Source organism: Falco rusticolus, chromosome Z (assembly GCF_015220075.1).
Source record: "Falco rusticolus isolate bFalRus1 chromosome Z, bFalRus1.pri, whole genome shotgun sequence".
Taxonomy (NCBI): domain Eukaryota; kingdom Metazoa; phylum Chordata; class Aves; order Falconiformes; family Falconidae; genus Falco; species Falco rusticolus.
This window is the reverse complement of record NC_051210.1, coordinates 56069243-56096810: the sequence shown is the minus strand read 5'-3', so window position 1 is coordinate 56096810 and position 27568 is coordinate 56069243. Positions and strand designations below refer to the sequence as shown.

The following is a 27568-nucleotide window of genomic DNA, read 5'->3' as shown; positions in this document are numbered from 1 at the left end:
GATTCTTCACAGCTGAGAAGGAAGCTGCTTTCCTGAGAGATTCCTCCTTTTCATTACATCAAGCAAAGATATTAATTCATTTGTAACTGGGAACTGTGTATTTCCAAACACAAAACCAACAGAGCCAGGAAGTATGCCTTCTCAAAGATAGCTTACGGTCGAGAAGCCTTAAACATAAGATGTTCTATGTCTTGCAGCATAAACTTATCTTTTCCTTGTGAACTTTTGAAATGAAGTTTTGGCAAAGCTTTTACTACCCAGGTGGACTTGAAGGACAGAGAGACTAATCAGCAAAATGCTAGTTTGTGCACTTAATTTCATTTACCCGTTTCATTCATTCTTTTCTTTTTTCCAGAAATCTCCTCTATGTTTACCCTCAGAGGCTGAATTTTGCTAACCGACCAGCTTCTGCAAGAAACATTACCATCAAGATCCAGTTTATGTGTGGCGAAGACCCATCCTGTGCAATGCCAGTAATAAATTTTGAAATTTCTTAGCAGACTTTTGCTTATGTGCATTCCTGAGGGATATCTGAAGAGATAACTCACTGTTTCCTTCTGATCACCACAGTTTCTAGTGGAGCCTTAGGAACCCTAACATCAGAGAGCTGGTGAAGCCTGTCATTCCCATCAGAAAGTAGGGCTGCAGTCCTTACTTACAACAGAAAATACTTGTCACTTGAGTGGAACAGAGCATATTACTATTATCTAAGTCTTCCTACCTTATTTTCAGAAGTGTGATGTTGTATTACATCAAGGCTGTAATAGAAACTCTAATGGTAAAATCCACAGAGCTTTAGAGACTTCTTAAGCGTTATGTAGTCTGTCTTCCAGTGTAACTCTTCTGTATGCACTATGTTTACTCAAATACTTAGGTGTAACACTGGGAAGCAGAAGTTGGGATCTTCATTGCCTGAATCTGAACAGATGCACAATCATGCAGTGTAGGTAGTGTTCGTGTCTGAATTATGCGTGTTAGGGCATACATGTGCACTACTAGCAGAACAGGCAGCACTGCCCATGTTCATGGTATTCAATATGTCTCATTGTAAGATCCTCTCTTCAGCTTTACCAAGCTTCAGGTGTTCAGTTTGAAGTGTTCTAAATCAGACAGCTGCTTCAGCCTGAATTTTTTGGGAAATTTTCAGACGGTGTATTTGGCTATTTGACGATGACATTAGGATAAAATCTTGTGTGATTTTGTGGTTAAAAGCAGAAGAAATGAGTGGAAATATCACATTGAGGAACTTTAATCCAACAATATGTTGGAGCCAGGACTGACACCTGACCAGCTGTTACCAGCATGCTGACGCAGCACAGTGCATACTTTGCAGCCTTACTCCACAGGACCTCTGGAATTGAAATCAAAGCATCAGCACAGTGTTTTCCCAAGCCACGCTTCTTCCAGAACTGGAGCTGTGCCTTGTGAATGTAACACCATCTTTTACACAATACTGCATTATTGGTTTCCTTAAACTCTGCCCATATTACAAACAGGTTTTGAGAAATGCTTAGGACAGGCACAGTTCATCTAGGATCCCTCTCCACTGTGGGAGCACTTCATCTCAATACATACAGACTTGTGCTGTACAGACATCCTTGCCTAAGCTCACCTCCCAGGGCTCCCTTTAAAGTTAGTGCATTCCAGGGCATTACCATGAGGCTCTGTCTGAAATGAGGGAAGCAAATCAAGCACCAAAAATGCCTGCATTGATTATAAAGGAACTTTGGACCTCTAAGGCAAGGTGAGATGGATCTCACCCTAAATGGGCAGGCTACAACTGAAAAACAAACTTCTAAAAATACTTTTACTTTTTTATCATTTAATTAAAGGCAATGTTCAATGTGTAAGAAGCTTACTGTAACTTTATTCCTGCAATCCCTAACTTCTTAGTGCATGGCTGAACAATGTGATGTGAGGTAGTCAGTGGCTCCAGAAATGACCTCTGCTCTGTTTTCCTGGTAATTTACCCTGGTGTGGGGGGAAGGTGCTTGGTAATAAGATACTTGTGTCAACGTGCTAAGATAAAATTCAAGAGTCATTTTCAGCCTTCAGATACTACCTTAAAATTAATACAAGATAACATTTAAATGCTTTAGACTTGACTGCTGTTTTTTTCTTTTGTTCTTAATGTAGGTAATTTTTGGGAAATCTTCAGGTCCAGAATTTGTGCAAGAAATATACACAGCTGTCACATATCATAATAAGTAAGTATTGCTACTATCTGTATGACTTGAGAAGTATTAGTCATTACCTCTTTATATATTTCTTAGCCTACATAGTTCATCAAGGAATGCTGGTACTAATCCATTTTAAACTTTTATATTTTATGTGGATTTGTCATATCCAATTTGGATTGCTACATGCATTTGCATAAGTGACCATTGAGTGAGTGACCATTGCTTTTCTTGTTTGGAGCTTTTCAGAGGTTAGTTGAGCATATTCCTGACCTGAAGATTAAGAGGCAGGAGCAGGAAGCAGCACCACAACTTTGTAACAGCATTTACTTCACTGAATTGACAAATACAGAACAGCTGAAGGGACATTCTCATTCTCATGAATATGGACTCGGGATTTAGGATTTACACAATAAATATGCTGGAACCCAAAATTAAGATTGAATGTTTTTGAAAGTACAGAGATATGTGAAAGCTGAAATACTCCAGTTGACACCAAGTTGACACCATCTATGCTTTTCCTATTCAAAGCTGTAGATGGTTCATAAATATAGCTGTATATATATGTACTTTGTTTAACTTAGCTCTAAGGCTTCAGGATTTATACAGTTTTTATAACCATAGCATCTAAAAGCCTACTGACAAATCTGCCTTTTGCTCAGCCTCATCCTTAGATTGGAAATGTGCTTGGCATTTTTTTAAACAGGTCTCCTGACTTTTATGAAGAAGTGAAAATTAAGCTGCCAGCAAAACTCACAGAGAAACACCATCTATTGTTCACATTCTATCACATCAGCTGCCAGCCAAAGCAAGGAGCATCTGTGGAAACCCTCCTTGGGTATTCAGTAAGTTCCATGTGATGTGTAATTGTGTGTGTGTATATACATATGTGTATCTACATCCCATGCAAACATATGTGTTGCTTGTCAAGAATTTTGTCATATATTCCACTTCTGGTTATAGTAATACATCAAAACCAGTAGAAGGTTTTGTTAATGTTAATTCATAGAAACTAGATGCTATGTTACATCCTCATCCTATAATTTTACAGTTAAGTGTCTTTGAAGCTAATTCATCTGATGCAACTGAAAGTATGCACCTAAATACTTGCAACAGCAATGCTGTATAGCATATCGCTTAATTCTGATAGATTCTATTTATTGCAAAAAAAACCCTAATACATATGCAATTATAACTATTTACTGTTATCTAACATGTACATACATGAGCTAACAACTAATATAATGTTTTCAATTAAGTTTTATATGGCATATAATTGATGTTTTAAAGCGTCTTTTACCCACATCAAAATTAAAAAACAAAGAATCTTGAAGGTAAAATGTAATTATCTTGCATTCATTATCTTCAAGTTGAGCCTAGCATGTTTTAGCTTAAGAAATACATACTGTAGTATAGCCTTTTTGATCTTTTTCTTTATCAATCAGTATTTTTAACTGGAGAAATTTTAAAATAAGAGGAAAGCATAGATGATGATAATACCGCAGATCTGAAAATGTCCTAGAGCTATGGTCAGCAATTGAGCTATGGAGCCAGACAAGTGCTTTCCATGTGTTCCTGCTATGAAGTTTACATTTTGTTTTTATCTCAGTACTGAGAATCCTTTCAAATGGGCTTTCTTTCATAGACAGATACAGTCCCACCAATGTCAATTGAATCAGTAAGAAGTAAATTAGTTTGTACTTCAGGAGCAAAACTTGACATGGGTGAGGACTTAATTTTTAAGCTTCTGTTCATTTAAATACAAAACATTTCTGCTCTGTGATACTTAAATGCACAGCCTTTTTTAGATTTGGATAGGAGAAAATGTATGTGTGTCCAAATATCAGTACAGAGCTATGATGAGTCATTCTGGCCTTGATCTTCATGGTCACCACAACCAAGATGTTCAATTTATCCTTAGGAAAACTTTAACTCTGTTGATTTGCTTCAAAGCCAAGGATCAGTCTGTTCAAGATACATCATTTTTTTGAATAAAACCATGAATTCTATTAAATCCTCCTGGTAGTATTATTTATTAGAAAAATATGTCATATGTGAAAAGCTCTGTGTTTGTTTTCTTCAAATGGGATGGATTGTAAAACAGTTTTGTACATTTTTCTACAGTAGCTATCAGTGAATTTCAAATGCAAATAAATTAGTGTTGAATGGGTTAGAGCAGAGAAGCTGGGGTGAATATTTCATTTGTTGTTTCGTTGTGTACATTACAAACAAGATGAATAGCCCTCTTCATATGTAGTCATGAATATTGCTGTGTTTTCTGTTCATTTGTTTCAGTGGCTGCCAATTCTATTAAATGATCGTCTTCAAACTGGACATTATTGTCTTCCTGTTGCATTGGATAAGCTGCCTTTCCACTATTCAATCCACTCTCCTGAGGTAACAAAGAAAATTATGAAAAGATAGTATTTTCCTAACGTAGAAAGCCAGCGTAAGTGTTTTACAAACTTAACGTTGCTGTCTGCTTGTAGACAATGCCTCTTTTTTGTACTTTAGAAGGGGAAAGCTCTAGAGAAAAAAGTTTTTATTGTTGTTGTTATTGTTGTCACTGGTGTTACTAGTATCTTTTCTTGTTATATTGTGTGAGTTTAAAAGTTAGTTATCCAAGCACATCCTTGTAAATTGTCTAATCAGGGATATATTTGTTTGGAGTGTGTCAAGCCAATAATTTGCTTTCTTCCATAGGATGATTTGCTCTTTTTTTTTTTTTTTTTTTTTTTTTTTTTTTGGTGGTTGTGTGGGAGAAGGAGGAGAAATGGAATCAGGTGCATGCTGCTACTGGAGCAGAGACTGTGCCCTCTGCATAAATACAGCAAACAGGAAACTGTCAGGAGGGTTAAAACTGTGCCAGATCACCATGGATTGCCTTTGGCAGTGCTTCAACTGGGAACTTCTAACCTTAAAAATATCCTGTCAAAAAATGTATATTTGCACTGTCTGTGCTAGGCATCCAGCTGAGGTGCTCCAAATTTCCCTGTTTTGATGCTTCAACTTCTCTCCATTTAGTCTGTGAGAACAAGAAGATGCCTAGTTGTGTCCTTTGTATGGCACTGAATTTGGATATCTACAATGAAGTGAATGGCATGAATACCCTATAGACCCATCTGTAAACACTTTCTGTTTTGTCATTAAAAGGAAGATAATGATTACCATATTTCTCTTCCATTACAGAAAGTTCCATCTCAGACACCACCTGTTAAGTGGGTTGAAGGACACAAGGGTGTTTTTAATGTTGAAGTGCAAGCTGTTTCATCTGTTCACACTCAGGTAATGCATCAGAAGCAACACACAGCTGTACTTTCATTTCAGAGAGAATGCAGATATCCAGGCTGACTTAGGAGGTTTATGAAATGGAAATATTCAAGTCCACAGAGGTTTAAAACCAGCTAACAGCTATGAAAATAACCTGATATCCTCAGTGAATGAACCTTTGGTGAAAGGAAATCTATTGGTACAAGTGAATAAATGAGCACTGTCTACAGCAAGCTGCATCAAGCAATAAGGAGCCTGCTGTCCTCTCCGTTCAGCAACGGTCTGCTTAGGCTGTGTTTGAGAGATACCGGCAGGGCAGAGTGGCAGTTTCTGCAGTCTGCAACTTCTATAGAGGATGCTGTTCTGCAAGGCTAGTTCAGGCAATGTGTTGTCTGCAGAGACATAGCAAGTCCTTGCCTCTAGGGGCAGGATATTGTATTGCCAGAACGCTTTAGGCTGCTCGGCTGTCAACGCCGTGTGGTGTGGGGACACAAGCTTAGTGCTAAATGAGAACTCTGTGATTCTGATCATTAAAATGTGATAGGAAATCGGACCTGTGCCCATCTTATTGGAATACTGGTTTGAGGGAGAGCAGCTTTGTTTTGTTTCTGCTGATTTAAAGTGTCTCATACCCATCATCTCAGAGCAGCTTTATTTTGTTTCTGCTGATTTACAGTGTCTCATACCCATCATCTCGTTCTGGTTAAGCCTGGTAGCTATGTCCTAACAACTGGAGGCCCTGTGTCTGAAGCAGATGCATCACCCCATTGCAGCATGCTTTTTAAATACAAGTAGGGCATACTCATAAGGCACATATCTTACATGTAGCTGGAACTTAGGTGTGGGTGACAGAGGGACTATAGACCTATGACATGACAGCTTATCAGAGAAGGGAACAGCATTTTTATGAAATGAAGCAATCACTTTAGTGAGGGCTTTTACTTTTCTGCTGTAACTCTGATCGAACCAGATCTGAGTCTGAGCCAGGTGAAAAGGAGCAAACAAGAGATAGTGACAGCTGCTTTACGAATTGGTCTCTAGGGCTAACCACCATTGCAAGCCAGAAGGGTTAAAATGTTTTCTCTCATACCATCAGGTGGGACAATCAGGCTTTATTTAGCTAGCAGGAGACTGAACTACATCAACTTTATTACCTGTGAGTGCACTCTATTTGCAGGACAATCACCTGGAGAAGTTCTTCACTCTGTGCCATTCTCTAGAAAGTCAAGTGACATTCCCCATTCGACTGATGGACCAAAAAATTACAGAGGCTACACTGGAACATGAATTGAAACTCAGCATTATTTGTTTGAATTCTTCACGTCTTGAACCTCTTGTCTTGTTTTTACATTTGGTACTAGATAAACTGTTCCAGCTGGCTATACAGCCCATGGTCATAGCTGGCCAGACAGGTATTTACTGGTGCATAGCCTTGGAGTAGTAGTGCAAGCAACCTAGAAATGGGGAGGGGGCGGGGAGGGAAATGATTGCTCAGATTTACTATTTGGGGTGGTCCACTTCAGAAAGCGTTGTGCTTCTCAAGACACAGTTTCATTGCACAATTTAATCAGGTTTAATTGAGTTCCTGCCTTCTCTCCTTTTCCCCCTACATATGAGACTCTCAGATCCTGTTTGAGAGGTGTATTTAATTGTAGTAGTTTACTTATCTGGAAACAATGGGCAGAAAGTGTGCTGTGGTTTACCTTTGTTTGGAATTCAGTTGTCTTGCAAGGACAACACGAGCAAAATCATTCATCCTACAGCTGACATTGCTGACTGCACTGCCCAAATATCTCCAGACAGGACGGAGTGAGCACAAAGACAGAGTGGGTACATTAATGCACACAGATTTTTCTGTTACTGAGGCTGCCAGTTGCCCATCACGTATGTTAACTCTAGAGGGAAGGCACACTTGGAGACAGTGGTGTAGTTTATTTCCTGTATCATTTTGGTAATCAACACTTGTCATCTGCTATAATATTTGTGGAAAAGCCTGGTAACTTCTATTTGTCTGTCAGTTGGAGAATAATGAGTCTTAGTTTTTAGAGTAGGTATTTTATAGGAAATGCATGAGCCTGCTAGAAATGGTAATTAACAGTTATGGTCTGCTTTTAATGTAGCACAAAGTGATGGAGTAGCAGCAATTAGGTCGAAAGTCAGTGGGTCTACTGAAGAGTGGTAATTCATTTATGTCAACCTCGAGTCTCATCGGGTATAGCAATTGCTTTCTAGAGTTCTGCGTTTGTTTCAGACTGAGTTAAAGCATGTAGGATTTGTTGTTGTTAGTACAAAGAATGCTCCTTCAGTGCTGAGGCTAATTCTTGCCTTTGTTTGACAGCCAACTTCTCACAGTTTGCCTTTGAATCTGTGGTTGCAATAGTGAACAGTCTCCACAACAGCAAAGACCTGAGCAAAGACCAGCATGGGAGGAACTGCCTTCTGGCATCTTATGTCTACTATGTGTTTCGTCTGCCAGACCCTCAAAGAGAAGTAGTTAAACCAGGTAATACTGGTGCAAGGTATGCAAAAGTATTCTTTTTTCTTGATACATGCTATTCAGCATGGTGCTTCTGAGAGGAGGGCATAGGGAACTGGCCTATAAAATAGCAAAAACAACTTCTCAAGCCTGCATATAATTTACAGACTTAAAGCAAAAGCCGTGCGCGCAAGTAAAGCAAACGAAGGAATTCACTCACCACTTCCCATGGGCAGGCAGGTGCTCAGCCATCCCCAGGAAAGCCGGGCTCCATCACACGTAACGGTTACTTGGGAAGACAAATGCCACCACTCCAAACGTCCCACCCTTCCTTCTTCTTTCCCCACCTTGACATACTGACCATGACATTCTGTGGTATGGAATATCCTTTTTTCTAGGTCAGGTCTGTTGTCCTGGCTGTCCTCCTTCCCAATTTCGTGTACCCCTCCAGCCTTCTTGCTGGCAGGACTTGAGAAACTGAAAAGTCCTTCATTTAGAATAATCACTACTTAGCAACAACTAAAATATCAGTGCATTATCAACATTATTCTCATACCAAATCAAAACACAGCACTGTACCAGCTACTGAGAAGAAAATTAACTCTATCCCAGATGAAACTAGGAGAAATGCCTATGTAATTTGTTAATGAAGCAGTTGGCAAGATTGTCAGTGGCTTTATGCTATTCAAAACACTGATGCTATAACAGCACTGAGAAAAGCTAGCTTGAATCTCATGTTTGTCTCATGTATCTGTCCTTTAGTCTTAGTTTAAACATCTCCCTATGGGCAGGTGCAGGCAGCAGTGCCATTTTGACAGAGTCTCGTTATTACACATTTGGACGCACTTCTGCAATGTCTGTTGGGAGTAAACTCCTGCAAAGCCGAGTGATAAGCTGCAGCAATCCTGACATCACTGTTACACAAAATGCTGCTGATGAAGAGGTCAGAAATATGATGTCATCGAAGGTAAGAGAACAAAGCCAAACATCTGGAGAATTACATGGGCCAAAACCTAATAATCTAGATTTGTTCTTTAAAGGTTGGATTTGCATCTTTTAAATGCATTGTATGTGTCACCAGAAGCATTTGCTGTTTATCTGATTTGGCATAGGCACACATCAAATCCCATTGCTAAATTCTGATGTCTTTTATCAGTGAAGAGAGCAAGAGGTTAAGAACTCTGTCTCTTGCTTGGGGCTTAGGTACTCCACTGAGGGATTTGGTTTTTTGACATGCCTCACTCTCCTGTTCTTCCTGGCATTTAGCTTCTGTTCACATCTGGTGATGTGGGCTGGTCCAGGTTGCACAGAGTCAGTGTGAGACAAGACTACTATTGATTACAGTGGGAACAGATTCACTTTCTGAGAGGGGTGAAAAAGTAAGTACGCAGAAGGGAAATAGTTTTCCTAAAATGCAATGATAATTTGTTCTTGCTTCTTTTAACTCTTTCTTTTCTTCTTTTCTTTGTTTTTATCACGGAGCCTGTATGGTGCTAAATAGTTTCCTGTTAAAAAAGCAGGCAATTCATATAAATTGGCAGCAGCCCCATGATTTTATATTGTTTATAGTACAGGTGCCATGTATGTATTTTGTAACTGGGTCTTTCCAAATATTTAATTCAACCACAGAGTGAAACACAAACTTCCTCTGTCCTTCTCATCCACAACTACATATGCCATGAAAAGCTTGCAGGATAGAAAGGACAACAACAGCCCAGAAGCAGGGTTTCGCTTCCCTGACCAGCAGCTGGTGCCTGCTGGTCTACAGCATCCCAGGATCATCTCAGAGCTTTATGAGGATGGCTGTGCTCAGCTGTCTGGGGAAACCAAAATCTAGGGTTCCCCATTCAGCAGGAGCTGGGAAGCTGTGCCTCTGACAAAACCAGGCTATCTCCCCTGTGCAAGGAGCCTGCTCCTAGCTGCAGCCCTGGCAGAGCTCCACAGCAGCATGTCTGCTGAGCTCTGAACCATATCCCCCTTCCCTTTTCTTTGAGTGTTACATATGTAAAATTCTGCACCTCAAGCAGGTTATTTTCAGAAACATTTTGAGTCTTTTCTCCATTGAAGAGAACACGCCTCACCAGTTGAAGTGAATGGGTGCTTTTCTTCAACAAATTAAGCCGGAACTAGTCAGATGCATAGGCTTTGCCAATCTATTTGATTTTTTTAACGTGGGCATACATATTCATCAGTAGCAACTTTTAATAATGTAGATTTGCACTTAATAGCTTTAGGAATTTTACTGTAATGTACTGTGTCCTAAAAAAACATAGCTCAAGGCATATTTTTTTTCCAAATGAATACAAAATTAAAATGTTTGATATTACAGCTTCATCACATTGATAAATGTAGCAATTTACAACTGGCTGCTGCCATTTCACTGCCTTTAAAATTGGCAGTACTTTTAATGGAAGGAAAACTCACGGATGCTAATTAATTTTGGATGTAGGGCACCGGATAAACTTGAAGGGCAGTTACCTTGAAAGCGTTATGGGTAGCTCTTCCAAAATACAGCTGCAGTGCTGAAATTGGGCACGTGATGGCAGTGTTGGCATGTGCACGCTCGTGCGACTGATGGATTCTGGTGGCCTTTGGCCGCCACTGGGAAGGGCGATGGGGAGAAGGAAACGGAAGAGCTGTTTAGGTGAACATCTGTGCACACCGTCCAAAAAAACCACTGCTGCTGATTTCTTCTGTGTTAATTAGCTTGAGTTATTTATTAACTTACTATTATGTATTTCTTCTGACTGTGCCCTCCAGCCTACAGATCACAGCTCCAGTCGTATGTCTTTCTACGTTGAAGGAACAAATGACATGCCAAGCATTTGTGCAAGCCCAAGACCATCCAATAAAAAGGTAGCCTATCACTAAGAGTGAGGGAGCACATTAACAGAGCCTGAAGCCTCCTGAGCCAGTGCTGGTAATTAGTGCCTCTAAATGAGGAAAGGAGAGAAAGAACAAAATAACCAGTTTTATTGAAGAAGGAGTTTGTGATGGATTATTGAATCAGTGGCTAAATATTGCCCACACTTTTCTGCTTCTGTTCCATAGTCTTTAGATTCTTTTTTCAGGGCATATTTAGACAAGTAGCAGCCTGCGTGGATCCTCACTTTGCTCTCATTCTCAAGGTGTTAAGGCTTCTGTCTTTTTCCAGCACTGTTTACCCTTGGATATCTGCCTTTACATGTTACAGTAAACTCCATTCAGATGTTTGCCACCTCTTTCTTCTGTAAGAATGTTTTTCTTTTCCCCTTTTTGTAGAAACAGGAAATGCCTTCCTGTCTTGAGTATGTATTCCCAAATAGCTTTTTAACGACATAGAATATACCATATCACATAGATAATTTTTCCAGAGCTGTATCTTCTGTTTGGCATGGATCAGCAGCAATGCCTTTGGATGAAGAAGCAGGGGAAAAACCCTGCAATGAGTAGTTTAGAATCTGAGTTACAGTTAAGAAACTCTCTTACTTATGTTTCTTGGTTTGATTTCTACCAAAAAACATAGAGGTTTATACCCTATCTAAATATTGGATGGATTAATATGCCATATTCAATGTAAATATGCTTAGTACAGATCTGAGTCTCCTAAAAGTTTAGGTCATTGAGACTGTGTGTCTTGCGGTCAGATCTCACTGCAAAGAGTATTGTCTCCAACTACAAACCTCTGTACAAGCTCTGCTTTGGTTATTGCTCTGCCTTTCTCTCCCACCGCACTGACACTCCCACCACAATCTTACTTCTACCTTCTCTCAAAAAACTTGGATGTACTAAATGGAAACACTTAGCAGGGAATGGGGAATGTGCTTGCTCCCTGTGGTGCACACAGCCAATGACTGATGAAAAACCAGAGGAATTTCCCATTTTAGTTATCTGGGGTTCTGGATCCACAGTAAAATGGGTCCCAAAGCCAACATTCCCCATGTATCATTTTGGTCAAATCTGCTATCTGATCCCACAGGGATGTCCACACATCCCCATCTAGCTTCTGATTCTCCAGTATGGGGGAGTTTCCCACAGGGAAGAGGGGGGATGTTGAAACTGGAAGATAAGTTGATTGAAAAGCCATTTTCCAAGACTCTGTATTTATTTCCAGCATTTCCATGAGGAGCTGGCACTGCAGATGGTGGTCAGCACAGGTATGGTGAGAGAATCTGTCTTCAAGTATGCCTGGTTCTTCTTTGAGCTCCTGGTAAGATTTGACAGTGATATTTTATAGTAAGTTAATGGTGAAATGTAGCAGGTACCTCAGGCACAGATTTAGCTGGGTGGTGGTCTGTTCAGTTATTCAGCCCCAGTGTGAAAGGGTCTCAAATAATGGAAGTACAAGAACTCTCCATGTTTACTCGCATTCCCCAGTGACAGCCTGTGATGGCAAAGTCCTGCATGAACTGTGTGCACAGCCTTCATGTGCTGACATGTCAAGACAGACGTAAAACTGAGCCCTTCCTTTTCTGTCAATACCTGTTCCTTCCTTTTTCACTTTAACAACATGGAAGCAGTGACAAGGCTCCTCAAACTCACAAATTTCTCAGGGCCCTGAGGTGATGCATGTCAGTGGAAAAAAACATGCTGATTTCCTCCCAAAGAATATAAGCAACCCAATATCAAGTCAAGAAATAAGAATTAATTCCACAATTGTCGTTCCCTGTCTGTCATCATGAAGGGCAAAAGTTGCAAACAGCAGCATTTCAGACCTGCAGATGCAAGGGACTGGGGAGGGACATTCTAATTTCAGGTGCTGAGAGTAGCCAGCTGCATGAATATGAACAGGAATCGGTGTCTGGGTTTGAGTCTTAGGCTGTCAATTGTCATTGTAGTACATGTAGGACTTATTACAGCAGCTCGGAGAAGATGAGAGTGATTGCATTCAGGGAAAAACAAGTAGGGAGTCTTACTTGTATGGACTAACTTAAAGCAGTAATTTTACCTTCAGTTTGGGCATTTGTTTAACTTTTTTTTTTTCCTGCTTTGCAGATAAAGAGTATGGCTCAGTACGTTCACAACATAGAGAAGCAAGACAACCCACGAAGAAGCCGGTTCTCTGATCGCTTCAAAGATGATATTACCACTATAGTTAGTGTGGTTACTTCAGAGATTGCTGCACTTTTAGTCAAACCGCAGAAGGTAAATGCATGATATAAGTACCATGGATCCTTACTAATCACCCTGTGTTACACTGAGCTGGAGCTGTCTTTAATCCCATTTCATCTTCAGCAATGTCTCTAGAATTTGGCCGAAACTGAAGGAGTATTCTCACATGGACCTTAAGCAAGAGTTGTGGCTGTGCAAAGGGGGAGCCTTGTGCTCCCCTAGCAGACAGTTTGTTTTCATTCAGCTCAGTTCTCCAGCCTGCTTCTTGGTGTGGTTGCAGGGTGCAGGAAGGGAATTCCCTTTCCCATTGATAGGAAAAGTTGGCTACCCATTTTCAGTGGCAGTGGTGCTTTATGGAAGGTTAGCCAGGGCAGCAAACTGCTGCCCATGTAAGGCTTATTCCTTTTATCCCCCTTTCCTGTTACCCTCATTTCTACTGTGTAGTATTTTATTCCACATTTGGCTTCTCTGATGGCAGTGAGCTATGCAATATAAAGGCAATATTCCTCCTGAGGGTGGCAAAATCCAGCCACAAGTGATCTAACCCCAGTTCTCTTTAAAGATAGGGCACTGGCCACATGAAAATTAAAGACAAGAAATAGGCCCTAAATCCCATAAAGTTGTTTCTCCTGAAATATTTTAACAAGTTGCACTGATAGAATGTATTATAAAGTTGAAAGGATCAGAAAATCTAACATATTTTAACATTGATACTGTCAGCTTACATCTCTAGTGTCACTCTGTGCTGGCCAACAGACAAAGTTAAGGCCATAGACAGGCACTAGGTGACTGTTGTTTGTTCAGTGGTTGTAACTGACGTGTTTTCATGCCCCAGAGCTGCCAAATGCACTGTGCTAGCCCAGCGGTGTGCTCTGCTAGAGGGCAAACCAGGCTGGAGAGCTGGCCTGCCAAGTTACTTTTCAGCCAGCTCAGTTTCCTGATCCACTTCTCCCTGTGTGCCCCGCTGTGCTGTTGAGGAGCAGAAAACGGGAAAGGGCCAAACCAGACAACTAAGGGCAGAGAATGGCAAAAGTGATTGTCACAGTCCACTAAAAAGATGTTTCTGAAGCTTTACCCTTTGGTAAACTCGATCCTTTGGTGTGCTTCTCTAATAGCCACGTGCAGAGAAATGGTTTCCACAGAAATGTTTACTTAAAGTGTCAATGAGGTTTCTTTAAAATACCTTGTGTAATAAAAAATTGTTATATTAAAATTGTTTTAATGGAACTGCAGGTTTTGCCAAGATATTAGTATTTTATGGCTTCCTCACAAGAATTACACAGGTTTTTATGGGCTGTTGATTCAATTTGATTTTAATAGAGTGAGTGTATAGAACCTGATTGTGTGTGAAAATCCCACTGCAGCGTTTGCAGAATTAGGGCCATTAACCAATGTTGTACAGAGAAGAGGCAGGTAATGTGTGTCTGATTTTTAAATCCAAACAGTAATAATCAATGTTTCAGTGCATGGTTCAGCATGTCAGATTGCCCTGGGAATCCACAATGATATGTCTGACATATTTTAGCCTACCCAGTAAGACAGTGGAAAACTAATTTTTTCTTCATAGTAGAAAAATGTTTTGCTGTGTAAATTCCAGACTGTGTAAATATATATACATATATGTGTGTGTGTGTATTCCCGAGAAGCAACAGAAAGGTTGAACACCAAAAAATTAAATTGTAAGCACCCTGCGGTGCTGCACGCCTGTTCTCACTAGTCAGAGAGTCCTGAGTAGGGGCAACATTTTTCTCAGTCATCTCTTCTGTCAATCTTAAGTGAACCCTCCTGAGGCTCTGAGTATTAAACGTGTGCAGATCCCTCAGACGCCTCCACAAATTCTTCTTGCTGAATACATATGCTACTGAGATTTTATGATTTAAATTGGTATGTTTGAAGAAACTGTAGCCTTATTGTAGAGGGCACATTAAGTTCTTTGTGATTTTTACTTGGAGGTTGCATGTCTCTGGTAATCAGGCCAATTCTGAGCATGCAGGACCTTGGCTGCTGAATGTTAAAACCCACAGATTTACCTTAACAGAACTTTTTTACTGTCAGTTTTACACTTGAAATTTCTAAACAAAATACTTAACATTCCATCAGCAGATCCAGTACAGATTTTTATTAGTATTTTAAAACAGTATGTTACGTTTTAAGTACACAAACCAGCATTCTCTAATGTTAAAGGTTCAGTTTTTTTTAAAAAAACAGCATATGCAGGTTTGCAATCCATAGGGAATTCAGAATAGGTCTCAAATTCCATTTCATTGCTGTCAGCCCAAAGTTTTGCTTAGATAAACTTGTTCATTCACCCTGTGATATTCCTCTGTGAATGCTACAACAGTTGAAATAATTTACAGGAGTGATTCTGTATAATTTTAACAAGATCACATAAACTGGAAACTGAAACAATCTTGTCCAGTACGTTCCATGAGATAGTTCTGGGAGCTGTCCCCTACACTGTTTTTTAGTGATTCTAAGAAGTCTTCCACCTTTATATAAGTTTTATATGTCATAACTACAATTCTGGTTTGTTTTGTTTTTGTTTTTTTTAAAGGAAAGTGAGCAAGCAGAAAAGATTAATATCAGCCTGGCATTTTTCTTGTATGATCTTCTTTCTTTAATGGACCGAGGATTTGTGTTTAATCTCATCAAACATTACTGTAATCAGGTGGGCACCATGCATGATTGAGATAGCATTTGGCTTATGTCCAGTCCAGTGTTCTGTTCTGTTTGATTCATTTATCCATCATGATCCTTTGAGCTGTGTTAAAGGACCAGGTAAATTTCCTATTTCCTATTGCATATGCAGAGACTTTAAACCTCTTTTGATTTGTGGTCTGCAGAAAAAAAGTCAGTGGAGGTTAAGACTCTTTTAGAAATGTCATACCTTGCACTGCTGCAGAGAATCCATGGAACCACTTTTCTTCCCTTACTTTTTTACATCCTTTATCAGGAGGGTCTGCAGACCATACAAAGCAGCTTTTGGTCTCTGACTATTGAAGTGCTGTGAGGACGGTATTTAGATTTGGGGGGTTCAATCATAATGATCCATCTTTGTCTTTTTGCTTTACAAGCCTCCCAAAATTAACATAAATGTTGATGCAGGATGTTGTTATGAAATTACTTCTTGTATATGAAGGGGAAGGTTTTCCTTCTGTTCTGTGACCTGATACACCTGTTGTAGTTTTTCTGCCGAAAAAAAGGTCCTTTGTCAGCTGATGGTAGGTACAAGGATGCAAGGTGGCTACCACCCCATTTCCTATAGTACATGCAATACTCCATTGATGTCATTGTTGATATGAAGGGAAATGACAAGACCACTGATGTTCTGTGTTGCCTAGCAGGACTTTTTATGAGTTTGCCACAGACTTATCAGTTTTATTTGGTTTTAATTTTTGTGTTATGCAAAAGGGAAAAAATATTGTATGTTTTTCTTTTGGGAGGGAAAAAAGAAACAATGGATTTTCTCTTGGAAAGTTGGTAAGTCAGCCAGGGATGGGGAAGAGAGACACCACCACTGCCAAACAAATGGAAACTGGTTAGGTACGGGGAACCAGTGAGCGTTTTAATGCGTGCTGGTCTATTTGTCTATTTCTGTTTCAGGAAGCAAGATATTTCACTGCATGGTAATTTAAATAGTGCACACCTATCACATGACACTTTTGGGGTTTTTTTTCCTAGCTCTCAAACAAACTGAATTCACTCTTCACCCTGATTTCCATGAGACTGGAGTTCCTGAGAATTCTCTGCAGCCATGAGCATTACCTCAATCTGAACCTCTTCTTCATGACCTCCACATCAGCTCCAGCATCCCCCTCCCCCTCCTTATCCTCCCAGGTAGGCATCCATCAGATGATAGTTCATGAATGTCACATGAAGCACACATGTATAGAAAGACTTATGTTGCTCTGTATTCATATATTTAGGTTAGAATTAGCCATTGTTGAATCAGGGAGAACAACTCCCCTCTTGAAAGAAAAGAAGCAGAAGAATAACGACTAAGGGAGTACTACTGCGAAACTGCATCTACACAAATCAAAACTTAACATGAAACAGATATGTACCCCTCTAGAAACCTGCAAACAGAAAATGGCTGTTAAGATAGACATACAAGGTCTAAAAGGAACATGTCTGTAAGGGCTAGTTTAGAGGCACACCTATATCCCATCCATACACAGCGACAAATATGTATTTCAATATCTGTTTTGGGGACTTATGGTATGCAACAGTGCACAGCAAACTTTCTGTGTGTTGCCTTCTAGCTGAACCTCTTGCTCTCCAAGTGAGTGTAGATGGTAGCATCTGTAACCCTGTAACTCTGTAAGTTAGGGACTAAAACTGCAATTTTCAACATCCTGGAATCATAGACTTCTGTTAGCCTTAGTGTTGTTCAGAGCAGAATTATGCTTTGCTTTTCAAATAGCAGCATTCTTTGTTCTGGGTTCCTCCCCACCCCAGTGGTACAGATGATGCTATGACTTTGTCAATGATTTCTCCGTGTTTCCTGGACAGTAAATATCCCTTTTATTTGAACTTTATGATTTTTCTGTGTGGAAACACTCAAGTATTCTGACTCAACCTCTCCACACAATTTTCATGGATGATCGTCCATCATATCTTATTTCTCCCAGGATTCTCTTTGCCAGTACATGCTCATTTTTTCCAGACTTGACCTGGTACTGACACAGCTCTAGACTTCCTGAATGTCAGGACCTCCCATTCATCATCCTGGACATGGAGTTCACAAACACATTCAATAATGAAATTGTTGTCTAGCATGCCACACACTATTTTTCTGGTCTTGTCCTTTTCTCCCCTACATTCTGCTTAAATGATAACTTGCTTTTACCATGGGGTAGACCCCATAACAAAGGGTGCTAGCCTTCCTGTTTACCACCTCGGTGGTCTTGCAGAGGTCAGAACTGGGGTGAAGCATTTCAGTGCAGTGGCCCGCAATTGCATTAGCCCTTGGATGCAGCAGAACGGAACTGAAAGTAAGAACGGTGGCGGGTACAAAACCACTCTGAGTAATGGAGCAGTTCAAATTCATGGTTTCTATTTCAAGTGTAATTGCTGAAGAACTGGTTGGATGCTAGGGTGTGCTACATCTCATACCTTAAGGGTATTACCAGTAATGGTAAATAGTATTTTCTTGAGTTTTTTCCTGGTCTTACAAGCAAAGCATGAAGATTTTGGAGTCAGAGTTTCCCAATAGTTTTCCTTAATGCTAATCCTGGATGCCGAAGAACTAGAAATGGGACTCTTCTGCTTATGGGGAAAAAAAGAAGCCAGCACAGCTCTTGCAACTAGTTATAACAAGTCAGAGCTGGGCAGACACCAGTTTAGTCATTCTTTCCTTCAAGCAACATCGTCAACTCTTTTTCTTCTTCAGGAGTAACCTGTGAAGTGCAACCTGCACAAATCAATAAGGCTTTTGTGGCCCTTGGATGATTTAATGCATTAGCTGACCACCCTTGCAGTAATTTTGATCTGTCTGCAGGAGTGCTGCCCAGCTAGAGTTAGATTTTCAATAAGAAATATGGGCTTGTGAATAAATCTTTTGGAATTCTTGAAGAGAAGCCAAATTCACTTAACTGGGTGCTCTACACTTTATTGTTATTCCACACAAACTTAGTACAGTCAGCATCTGTCTGCTTGAGGTTGAAATGGGAGTGAGCTTAAGTATGTGGATCCCAGATATGGGGCTGCTCAGAGACATGAGTTTCATTTGACCCAATATGCTAGAAGACAGCTGCCACAGTGTGGTATACTGCTACTTCATATGTTTGTTTTCTGGGACTATTCCCAGGTGACTGACAGAAATGTGAGAGAATATTGAAGAATATAAATTAAAAGCAAAGTTTGGACTCATAAACCCAGTAACTGTACTGGGGAGTAGAGTCTAAGACTTATGCTCACCTGATCAGGGGACAAAAACATTCCAGATGACCTGTGGTGCAGACCTATGATTGGAGAAGCTAAGAAGTTCACAACACATATATAGCAGCAACTTTCCATTCCTGGGCTGGCTATATATCAGTCATAGCCATAAGTTACAGCAGTTTGAAGGCAGCTCTAAATTATGCTAGCTGCCAGCAAGCTCAGCCAAGGATTTCCAGGGTGAAAGGAAACACTGTTTGCACGTCTTTCCTGACCTTTCTTCCATGCTAGACATCATGGATGCTGAAGAAGGCACTGTACAGTGCTTCTGACACCAAGGTCCCTCTTAACGTAGGGGCAACATCTTGCTGTATGATGCCTAATGGCTGCGCTGCAACAGTAAGAGCAATGTAAACAGTTGTAAACATGGAGAAAATTCTGACTTTGTGTCCTGTCCAAACTAATGAATACAGGGTAGGAATTTTACATCTCAAAAAATGTCAAATGAATTACTCGTACAGAATGGAAAGAATGAGATTGCATCCTAGCAAGCAACCCATTTGAAACTAGATGCTTTTCATTTTCATATCACCCTCAGAGTTTTCCTCCAAAATGTCAAACCTTCTTTCAAAGTTTGTGCTTTTCCTCTGGTAGAGATTTTCTGTTATCTACATGCACTGTGACTACAACCTCTTTAAGAAGCCTTGATTTCAGTGATCATACTTTAACACTTCTAATATAATTCTGCAGAACTCTAGCTCCTGCTCTAGTTTCCAGGACCAGAAAATCATTGGTATGTTTGACCTCTCAGCCGAATACCGTCAGCAGCACTTTCTGACTGGCTTACTTTTCACTGAATTGGCAGCAGCGCTGGACGCAGACAGCGAGGGGTGGGTATCCCAATTTGCAGATTTTAGAATGGTACTGAGTCACACAATATTACTTTTGGCAAGGTCAGTGTGGTTCCAGGACAGTCCTGTTTCCCCCACTCTTTTCAGTATGTCACTCTGTAACATAGCAATAAACTAGTAATTATCTGCAGTGTGTTGGTCCCAGTGAATAAATATATGCCATTTGTTGCAATACTGTTGGCTAAATACACAAATTGAGAACACAAGTTCAAATTTCAGTTGCTTTTCTCTTTAAAATTTGTGCCTTTGTCTGAGCTTAAGAGTTTAGCTAAACTTTGGCCAGAGTCTGATGCTTTTCTTTAAGCATGTCTCTTCACCATATTGAATTTTCATGGGGAGTTTGAAATACTTGGGTGCTCTATGATTGTGGTGAAATGGCTTGGAGATGTAAGACAGCGATCTTTTGCAGAGAATATGAGTCTCTGCTCAGAATGGAAGAGATTATTGAGTGAATATTGGTGTATTAATTTGTTTCTTTCACCTCCACTCTGTTTCTTAAGTCTTTGATTTAGAAATAATTTGTGCATGACCCATTAATGGAGCTCATGGATGGGTTTTGTGTTAACAGGATTAGCAAGGTGCAAAGAAAAGCTGTCAGTGCCATCCTTAGCCTGCTGAGTTCCCATGACCTAGACCCACGTTGCTCAAAAAAAGAGGTGAAGATTAAAATTGCAGCTCTCTACCTCCCTTTGGTTGGTATCATTTTGGATGCACTGCCACAACTCCATGATTTCACAAGTAAGAACCTTTTTCCTTTGTATTTTTGAGCTTCTTAGAGTGACTTGTCTAAACAGTCCATCAAATACAAAAGAGATGGCACTAAGTGCAGAAATTCTCCACAGTGTAGTAAGGTTGAGTATTTCTTTACTTAGAAGTGAACTGGATTTTTATAGACAGGAAAAACTTCAATGTCCTCACTTCATAAGCAAATGATAGACCAGATGTGTCTGTAAGTACTCCTGCCTATCCCTTAGTGCGGATATTATGATCCTACAAATAAAGCCTGCAATATCTGCAAGAAATATTGAGATACAAACAGGTTTAACAGACAGCAAGGAAGGAATCAGGAGTGATACTGACATTATATTACATCACAGTTAAAGAAACTGGATTGTAATATTTCTATCTTTTTCTATTGCTACTTAGTGCTGTTACCATGATATCAAAATTAATCTCAGGAAATACACTGTTATCACTTGTTATAACTATAAAGTTTGCTTTTTAAAATTCTATAAACTTTGCCTTTTAAAACAACATTATCTGAGCTGTTTCCTTGCATTTTGCTACATGTGTGTTCTTAGGATACCACTGAAAGGAGCTATTTCACATTTTTTTGTAAGATAGTAGATCTTTGCTACTTGGAAAACTACATTTTACTTCCATAAGTAAAATAAAGACTAAAGAAAAATGGTATAATCTTTGAAGAATATACTTTTGTCACTGGTTCTGAAAATATTTTGTATTTAGATGTCTAGACAAGAAACTTAATACTATGAATAAATTATTTAACACTTGCAGTCAAATAAGATGAAAGCATCTATTATACATTTGCTAATCAGATCTCACCCCATTCTCCTAATCTAAGTATTACCCTTATACCACAAATGAGGAGACATTATGAGGAAGCCCAGGTGTATCAGTATGGCTAGGTTTTAGGGTGACTTTCTTTTTAAGTATCTATCACAGGAGACTGTTGACCTCATTCTGAACACATTCAGCAAAACAGATGCTCAGAATTGGGAGGTTTTTTTTAAAACTAGGTATAAATAGCTTTATTGGCTGAAAGCGATGTCAAAAACTAGCAGGGAATAGAAGCAGCTAGATGCCTGAAATTAAATTTGCTCTTTAGCCGGCAGGCAGTACTGGCTCTGTCGGCTGTTAGCAGATTTACATACTTCATTGAAAATCACCAAACCCATGTGTGGATTTTGCATTTATCCTCTTGCCTGAAATGACTGGAACAAAATGGTTTCAAGTCTTATGAAGTGGTGGCTTAGCTTTGAACTTCAGAGACAACCTCACATTTGCCACTGCCTTTGCTTTTAATTTACCTTCTCTGAACACCTGGAGCGTATTGGACACATCTTCTTTCCCTGTGTTTATTTGAACAATTTGGCAGCCTTTGCAGATGGCTGCAATTTGGTCTTGCTAGTGCTGCACCTCTTTCACTGCTTGGTACACCAGCAAGACCCAACAGCCTCAGGGATGCTGGGATACCATTTGTTTTGTTAGGTTACAGCCTGGTGGAAGACTGTGACATATGAGTAGAAACAGCTGGATTGCTCCTGAAGTTCCAATGAGATATTTCAAATCTAGTTTCAGATGCCCGCGGTGGAAAGGGACGCACAGGAAACCCAGAAGAAGAACAAGAGTCTGCAGGTGCAATCAATCAAAACGTGGCCCTTGCCATTGCAGGGAATCAATTTAACCTCAGGAGCTCTGGAATATCTCCAGTGTCCCTGGTATGTCCGGCGCTTTGCCAGTCTCCTTTCTTGTATCTGATTTCCTCTTTCTTTGTTTTCTCCTTCTATCCTTTTTTGCCACTAATAACTGCAGTCATGAGAAACTGCATTCATGTTTCCTCCAACCCCGAAGAATGCTTCATATTCCTCCTGTCATCTCCTTCTCTTCTCTTCTCTTCTCTTCTCTTCTCTTCTCTTCTCTTCTCTTCTCTTCTCTTCTCTTCTCTTCTCTTCTCTTCTCTTCTCTTCTCTTCTCTTCTCTTCTCTTCTCTTCTCTTCTCTTCTCTTCTCTTCTCTTCTCTTCTCTTCTCTTCTCTTCTCTTCTCTTCTCTTCTCTTCTCTTCTCTTCTCTTCTCTTCTCTTCTCTTCTCTTCTCTTCTCTTCTCTTCCAGAAGTACTCTTTACCATAAGTAGTTCCACTTTTTCTTCCACACACCTATTTCCATTTCCACACCCAAGCTAGTCTTGTTTCCAGATCAGCAAATAGTGCACTATGATTCCTGCACTGCCTCTCAGTCTCAGTCTCACCTGAATCCATGGTTCGAAGACTCGATCCTTCTTTTTCTGTCTTTATCTCTTTCTTCATGGTTGTTTCTATCTTCTATACAATTTGGCTGACACAGCTGCATGGCAAGAGGGGACAAAACAGTTATAGAATCTTTTTCTACATTATTCTAAGAACTTAAAATGCAAGTATCTATCAAACAATGCTCATGCTTTTCACATGCATACAACAGGTTGTCACAATTACACAAATGTACACTCAGAAAATGCAATCAGTATAACCTGGAAGAGGTTAAACTTATTAAAGTCCAGTCCTGGGATTTGATTTCACTGAAATTAAAATAATGTTACTTCACTTGAATGACCCCCCTCTTCTTTTCCTTCTTTCAACTGATATTTACTTTATCTGCTCCTAGCCCTACAGACAGAGTGCCACATTAGGTCCTGATACTACTCGCAACCTTTTGATCTGCTTCCTCTGGATCATGAAAAATGCTGATCAGAACCTAATACAGAAATGGATTGCAGACCTTCCATCCATGCAGCTGAACAGGATTTTAGACCTCCTTTTCATTTGTGTTTCATGCTTTGAGTACAAGGTAAGTGAAACTTGGCCTGTTTTGTTGTCTTGCTTTGGTTTGATACTTTTTTTCCTTACTTTCCAGCTGTCCAGGGGAAATTTGTTATTGACAATTATTAAATTATCTCTTGTCTAATCTATGCTACAAATGGGTAAATTAATTCAGATAAAATAATTTATAGTGGTCTTCAAGCAAAATGCATCCAAAACCTTTGAGGAAGTCCCATGAAATTAGTTTAAATTGTTTTATTGTTTTTCTTTTCCTGGGGATTTGAAGGCTATATATTGACTGTAAGTATTGGACAGGATATTAAGGATGACCCCTTAGTTAAGAGCTGGGACTGAATGTCATGACTGCCCTCTGTGACAGGGTCTGCTGAAATGGATCAAACAGCCTTCTCTCTGAACTTTATTTTCCCTCTCTGTAGCACTGAGCTAAATATCTGTCTTTATTAGCAGTACACATACTACCTCTTTCATCATCTGCAACATTTAATTAGCTTTTATATATTAGTCAGTCATATTCATTGCTTTCTGCTGCCTTTACAGGTCTCTCCTGTTGTGTCTAGTTTTGGACAAGTAATTTGGACTCATGTTCAGAGATGAAGGCATTGGTGTTGATTGCTTTGATTTTATTTTTAGGGCAAACAAAGCTCAGATAAAGTTAGCACCCAAGCACTCCAGAAGTCACGAGATGTTAAGGCCCGATTGGAAGAGGCTTTACTGAGAGGTGAAGGAGCCAGAGGAGAAATGATGAAGCGCTGCAGGATACCAGCTGGTACTTCATATCCCTCTCCCTTTGTGTCTTTTGAGAGGATCTTAAGAGTTTGTAAATGTAAATGAGTTTGTTGGAGTTTATGCACACTCCCCATTTTCATCCTTATATTTTTTACCCACAGTCCTTTCCCTTGCAGACCTTTCTTGGTTTGGCTGTGGATAAAAATATTATTAGCTTTTAACTATCCAAGGTGTAGCTAGAACTTAGCTCTTCTCAGGTGGAGAATATAAGGCCAACTAAGAAGTTGTAAGACATTCTGAGAAATTGTGTTTGTATTTAATCAATAGCCAAGAAATGGTGTCAAAACTGTCAGTAAGAACAAATTGTTCTTAGCAAAAAAGGTTGTTTCATTTAATAAATTGAATACTTTGTGTTTTGGTCTTTGAAGTTATTAAGCAAGCTAATGTTCTAAAAATCCTAGATTAAAAAGATGATGGGGTCCTGTCCTTTTACTAGGACCCTGAGGCTGTAAAGTTGAATGGTTTTCGTTCTGACAGACTGCTACAGACATGTATCTCCTTCTTTTGGTGAGCTATCAGAGTTCAGGTGTCCCCTTCTGCTTTAATCTCACTGATAAATGTTGCACTGTTAGGGAATGACAGATCAGTGGGGCAAAATGAAAACCTGCGCTGGAGAAAGGAGCAGACTCACTGGCGACAGGCAAATGAGAGACAAGATAAGTAAGTCATTTAATGAATATATATTGCTTTTATTAGAACGAAGATGTTTGAGAGTTTTATGTTCTTGTTCTTTCTCCTAAGATGTTTTACTACAAAATCAGCAGTTTCAATCCTTTCCTGCTTCTGTCAGAAAGAAATAGAAAATGTGTATGTAGCAGAAGTATCCAACTGTTGCTATGACATAAAAAAGAGATCACAAATATTGAATGAGAAGTCTAAATAGTTATCCACACATTTTTTCTTTCTTACTAGCAGTGTGGCAAACACTGGTTGTCGATACAAGTTATATCAGCTCCACAGAAGCTTGCTACACCGTTTATTTTGGTGTTGCTGTGGCTCCTCACTGTATACAGCACTGTGGTGTAAGATTTGCCACCTTAAATCAGTTGAGCTAGGTTTGATGTGCTGTGTGAAAATTGAGAGGAGTTGTCAGCAGGAGTAGAGGGGAATGATTCTGTAGTGAATATTTTCCTTGTTGCAGGTTTTAAGTTATGTTGACTCAGTACATTTCACCTTATCAGCACTGTGTGGTAGTAGGCAAATCAGTGTGCAGGGTTATGGAAAACTGTATTTTCAGGATTACTAACAGCATTTTCATACAGTATGTGCTAAGTTTCTGTAAGCATGCAACTTGCTGAAGGAGGTACATCACTTGTCCATAGATACTTGTTTAAATTTTGACTATCTAAATGAGCCGCTCTGTGTCCTGCAGAGACAGTGGCCTCTCACCAGCCTGGCTGCTGTGAGCTCCCATGATATCCCTAAACATGTGTGAATGTGACGTGAGAACACTAGCTTGTGCTATACAGCAATTACATTGTTGTATCCTAGTACTTGTCCATGATTATCACATACATTTTTGAACACAAGTTTGTTAATTTGGAATTTATCCAAACTTTTAACAAATAATTGTTCTACCTTCTATGATAGATCGGAAGAGATGCAGATACTATGTGGATATTCTTATTTTGCCCTGAAAGCAACATGCTTTCTCCTAGCCAGTTTCACTGAAATCAGAATAAAACAGTCTGCAAGCAGCAGATCTACAATTTCACTTTACAGTAGTTCTGTTAAACTACTTAAAATAAAACTTCTGGTTATATAAGTAAAACTTTGCATGCTGTCCAGGCCTTTCTGCTTAACCCAGTGTTCACCACTGTGGTATGCAAGATCTTTGCTCTCTTCCTTTTTGGATCCCTTTTGTATATATGTCCCATAAATAAGATGTTTGCAGGCAGTCCACAGCACAGCAGGTTTGCACATGTCACCACTCAGCCTCACTCAGCCTGCTTCTCCTTGAATCCAGCATGCTTTGGGATTGTCACTGCACTTATGAGCTATGTGTGGTGTCAGAGAGGATCCAGTCAGCATGGTTAACGTGCAAGACTGAATGGTGGCTGGAAATGGTTCAAATGGCTCTGATGTTTGCTTAATTTGTTCAGTTCTTACTCAAATGTAGTGATCCCTGGCTTGATTTTATAGCACCAGCCTTTTGGGAGGCCCTTCTGTTCTTCATTGCTTGAGTCATTGTAATTAATAACCATACAACTGCCCTGACTTCCTTTCCTAGCCCTCTTCCAGAATTCTCTGGTTGTGCCCAAAAGGATGGCTCTGTACTTTTCTGGGGTTTCGGGGGTAAGAGGCCACTGGGCAGAAAAGGTTAGGTGAATGTAGCAGAAAAGTCACAGATTTTGAAGTCACTCAGAAGTGTGATTATAAGGGTGTTGCTTCTGGCCATGCAACAACCCTTTTATGAGCAGTTTAGGAACAAGAATAAAGCCTCCTCTTTGTGTTTCTGCCATAGAAGAGATCTCTTTTTGTTAGGAGCTGCACCTATGCTTAGACCATTCAGCTGCAGAGTAGCTGTGTTCCAGACCTTAAGTCTCAACTAAGAGAGTATCATGCACTGCCTTACCCCACCACCTTCTGTCTTTTATAAATGTTTCAGTCCCCTCTTAAATGGCCTGGTTCATTGCTATATTGGCTCTGCAGTTGTTGGACCTCGTGTCTTAGCTGTCAACAGTCTCAAGAATCAACATTTTACATTGCCTACATTAAACACTGCTGCTATGGCATTGAAGCAATTTCCCCTTTGACCAAGCCTACTGTTCTTAGTTTTTCTCTGGAAGTGTTAGATCAGTTGCGTTTTATTCCTTTTTGGGGTTTGGTGTCCTGCTACAGGCAATGCATTCCGAAATTACTGCATAGCTTATTGAACAACTAAACATGATATTGAGGGCAGAGCAGCCGTTACACAGATTGCTGTTAAGGAAGCAGAAGCATCTATGTGAACTGTCCAGAGGCCTAGTTTTCAGGTGTCCCTTTTGGGACTTCTGTTCTATGATATCAGCTCTCCTCATTTGACTTTGTTCTTCTTAAGAAACACATCCAAACACTATTTTCATTGTTTGCTCTTACAGAATTGTTCAGAATGGTATCATTTGTATTTTGGTTTTGTTTAAATAGAAGGTCATCTAACTCTTGGGGTACCATGTGCTTTAATTAGAACTCCTTTTTGCAGAACAAAAGCTGAGCTAGACCAAGAAGCTCTGATCAGTGGAAACCTGGCAACTGAAGCTAACCTGATCATTCTCGATATGCAAGAGAACATCATCCAGGTAGGAAAAGCAAACCTGGCTTGGTACCAATCACTGCTCCCTGAGAAGCCAGTGGAAGCAAGATTCATTTTTCATTTTGTTTCTTAGGCCATGCAAAATGTTTCAATTAAAGATCTTCTGTAAACTTTTATAATCTTGAAG

At 39.8% G+C, this 27568-nt stretch overlaps 1 protein-coding gene across 1 annotated transcript in view; it reads left to right on the top strand.

The window, feature by feature from the left end:
- The window catches only part of DOCK8 (dedicator of cytokinesis 8), an 89313-nt gene that overhangs the window by 46928 nt on the left and 14817 nt on the right, over positions 1 to 27568 (top strand). Inside the window, exons 15-34 of the mRNA XM_037372637.1 lie at positions 356 to 473; positions 2137 to 2207; positions 2884 to 3022; positions 4473 to 4574; positions 5367 to 5462; positions 6625 to 6859; positions 7786 to 7950; positions 8715 to 8890; positions 10684 to 10779; positions 12017 to 12112; positions 12898 to 13047; positions 15569 to 15682; positions 16696 to 16851; positions 19645 to 19784; positions 20374 to 20543; positions 22122 to 22267; positions 23188 to 23370; positions 23994 to 24129; positions 24722 to 24809; positions 27331 to 27427. Of these exons, the coding sequence (XP_037228534.1) occupies positions 356 to 473; positions 2137 to 2207; positions 2884 to 3022; positions 4473 to 4574; positions 5367 to 5462; positions 6625 to 6859; positions 7786 to 7950; positions 8715 to 8890; positions 10684 to 10779; positions 12017 to 12112; positions 12898 to 13047; positions 15569 to 15682; positions 16696 to 16851; positions 19645 to 19784; positions 20374 to 20543; positions 22122 to 22267; positions 23188 to 23370; positions 23994 to 24129; positions 24722 to 24809; positions 27331 to 27427 (2674 nt within the window). The remainder of the gene's footprint in view (positions 1 to 355; positions 474 to 2136; positions 2208 to 2883; positions 3023 to 4472; positions 4575 to 5366; positions 5463 to 6624; positions 6860 to 7785; positions 7951 to 8714; positions 8891 to 10683; positions 10780 to 12016; positions 12113 to 12897; positions 13048 to 15568; positions 15683 to 16695; positions 16852 to 19644; positions 19785 to 20373; positions 20544 to 22121; positions 22268 to 23187; positions 23371 to 23993; positions 24130 to 24721; positions 24810 to 27330; positions 27428 to 27568) is intronic.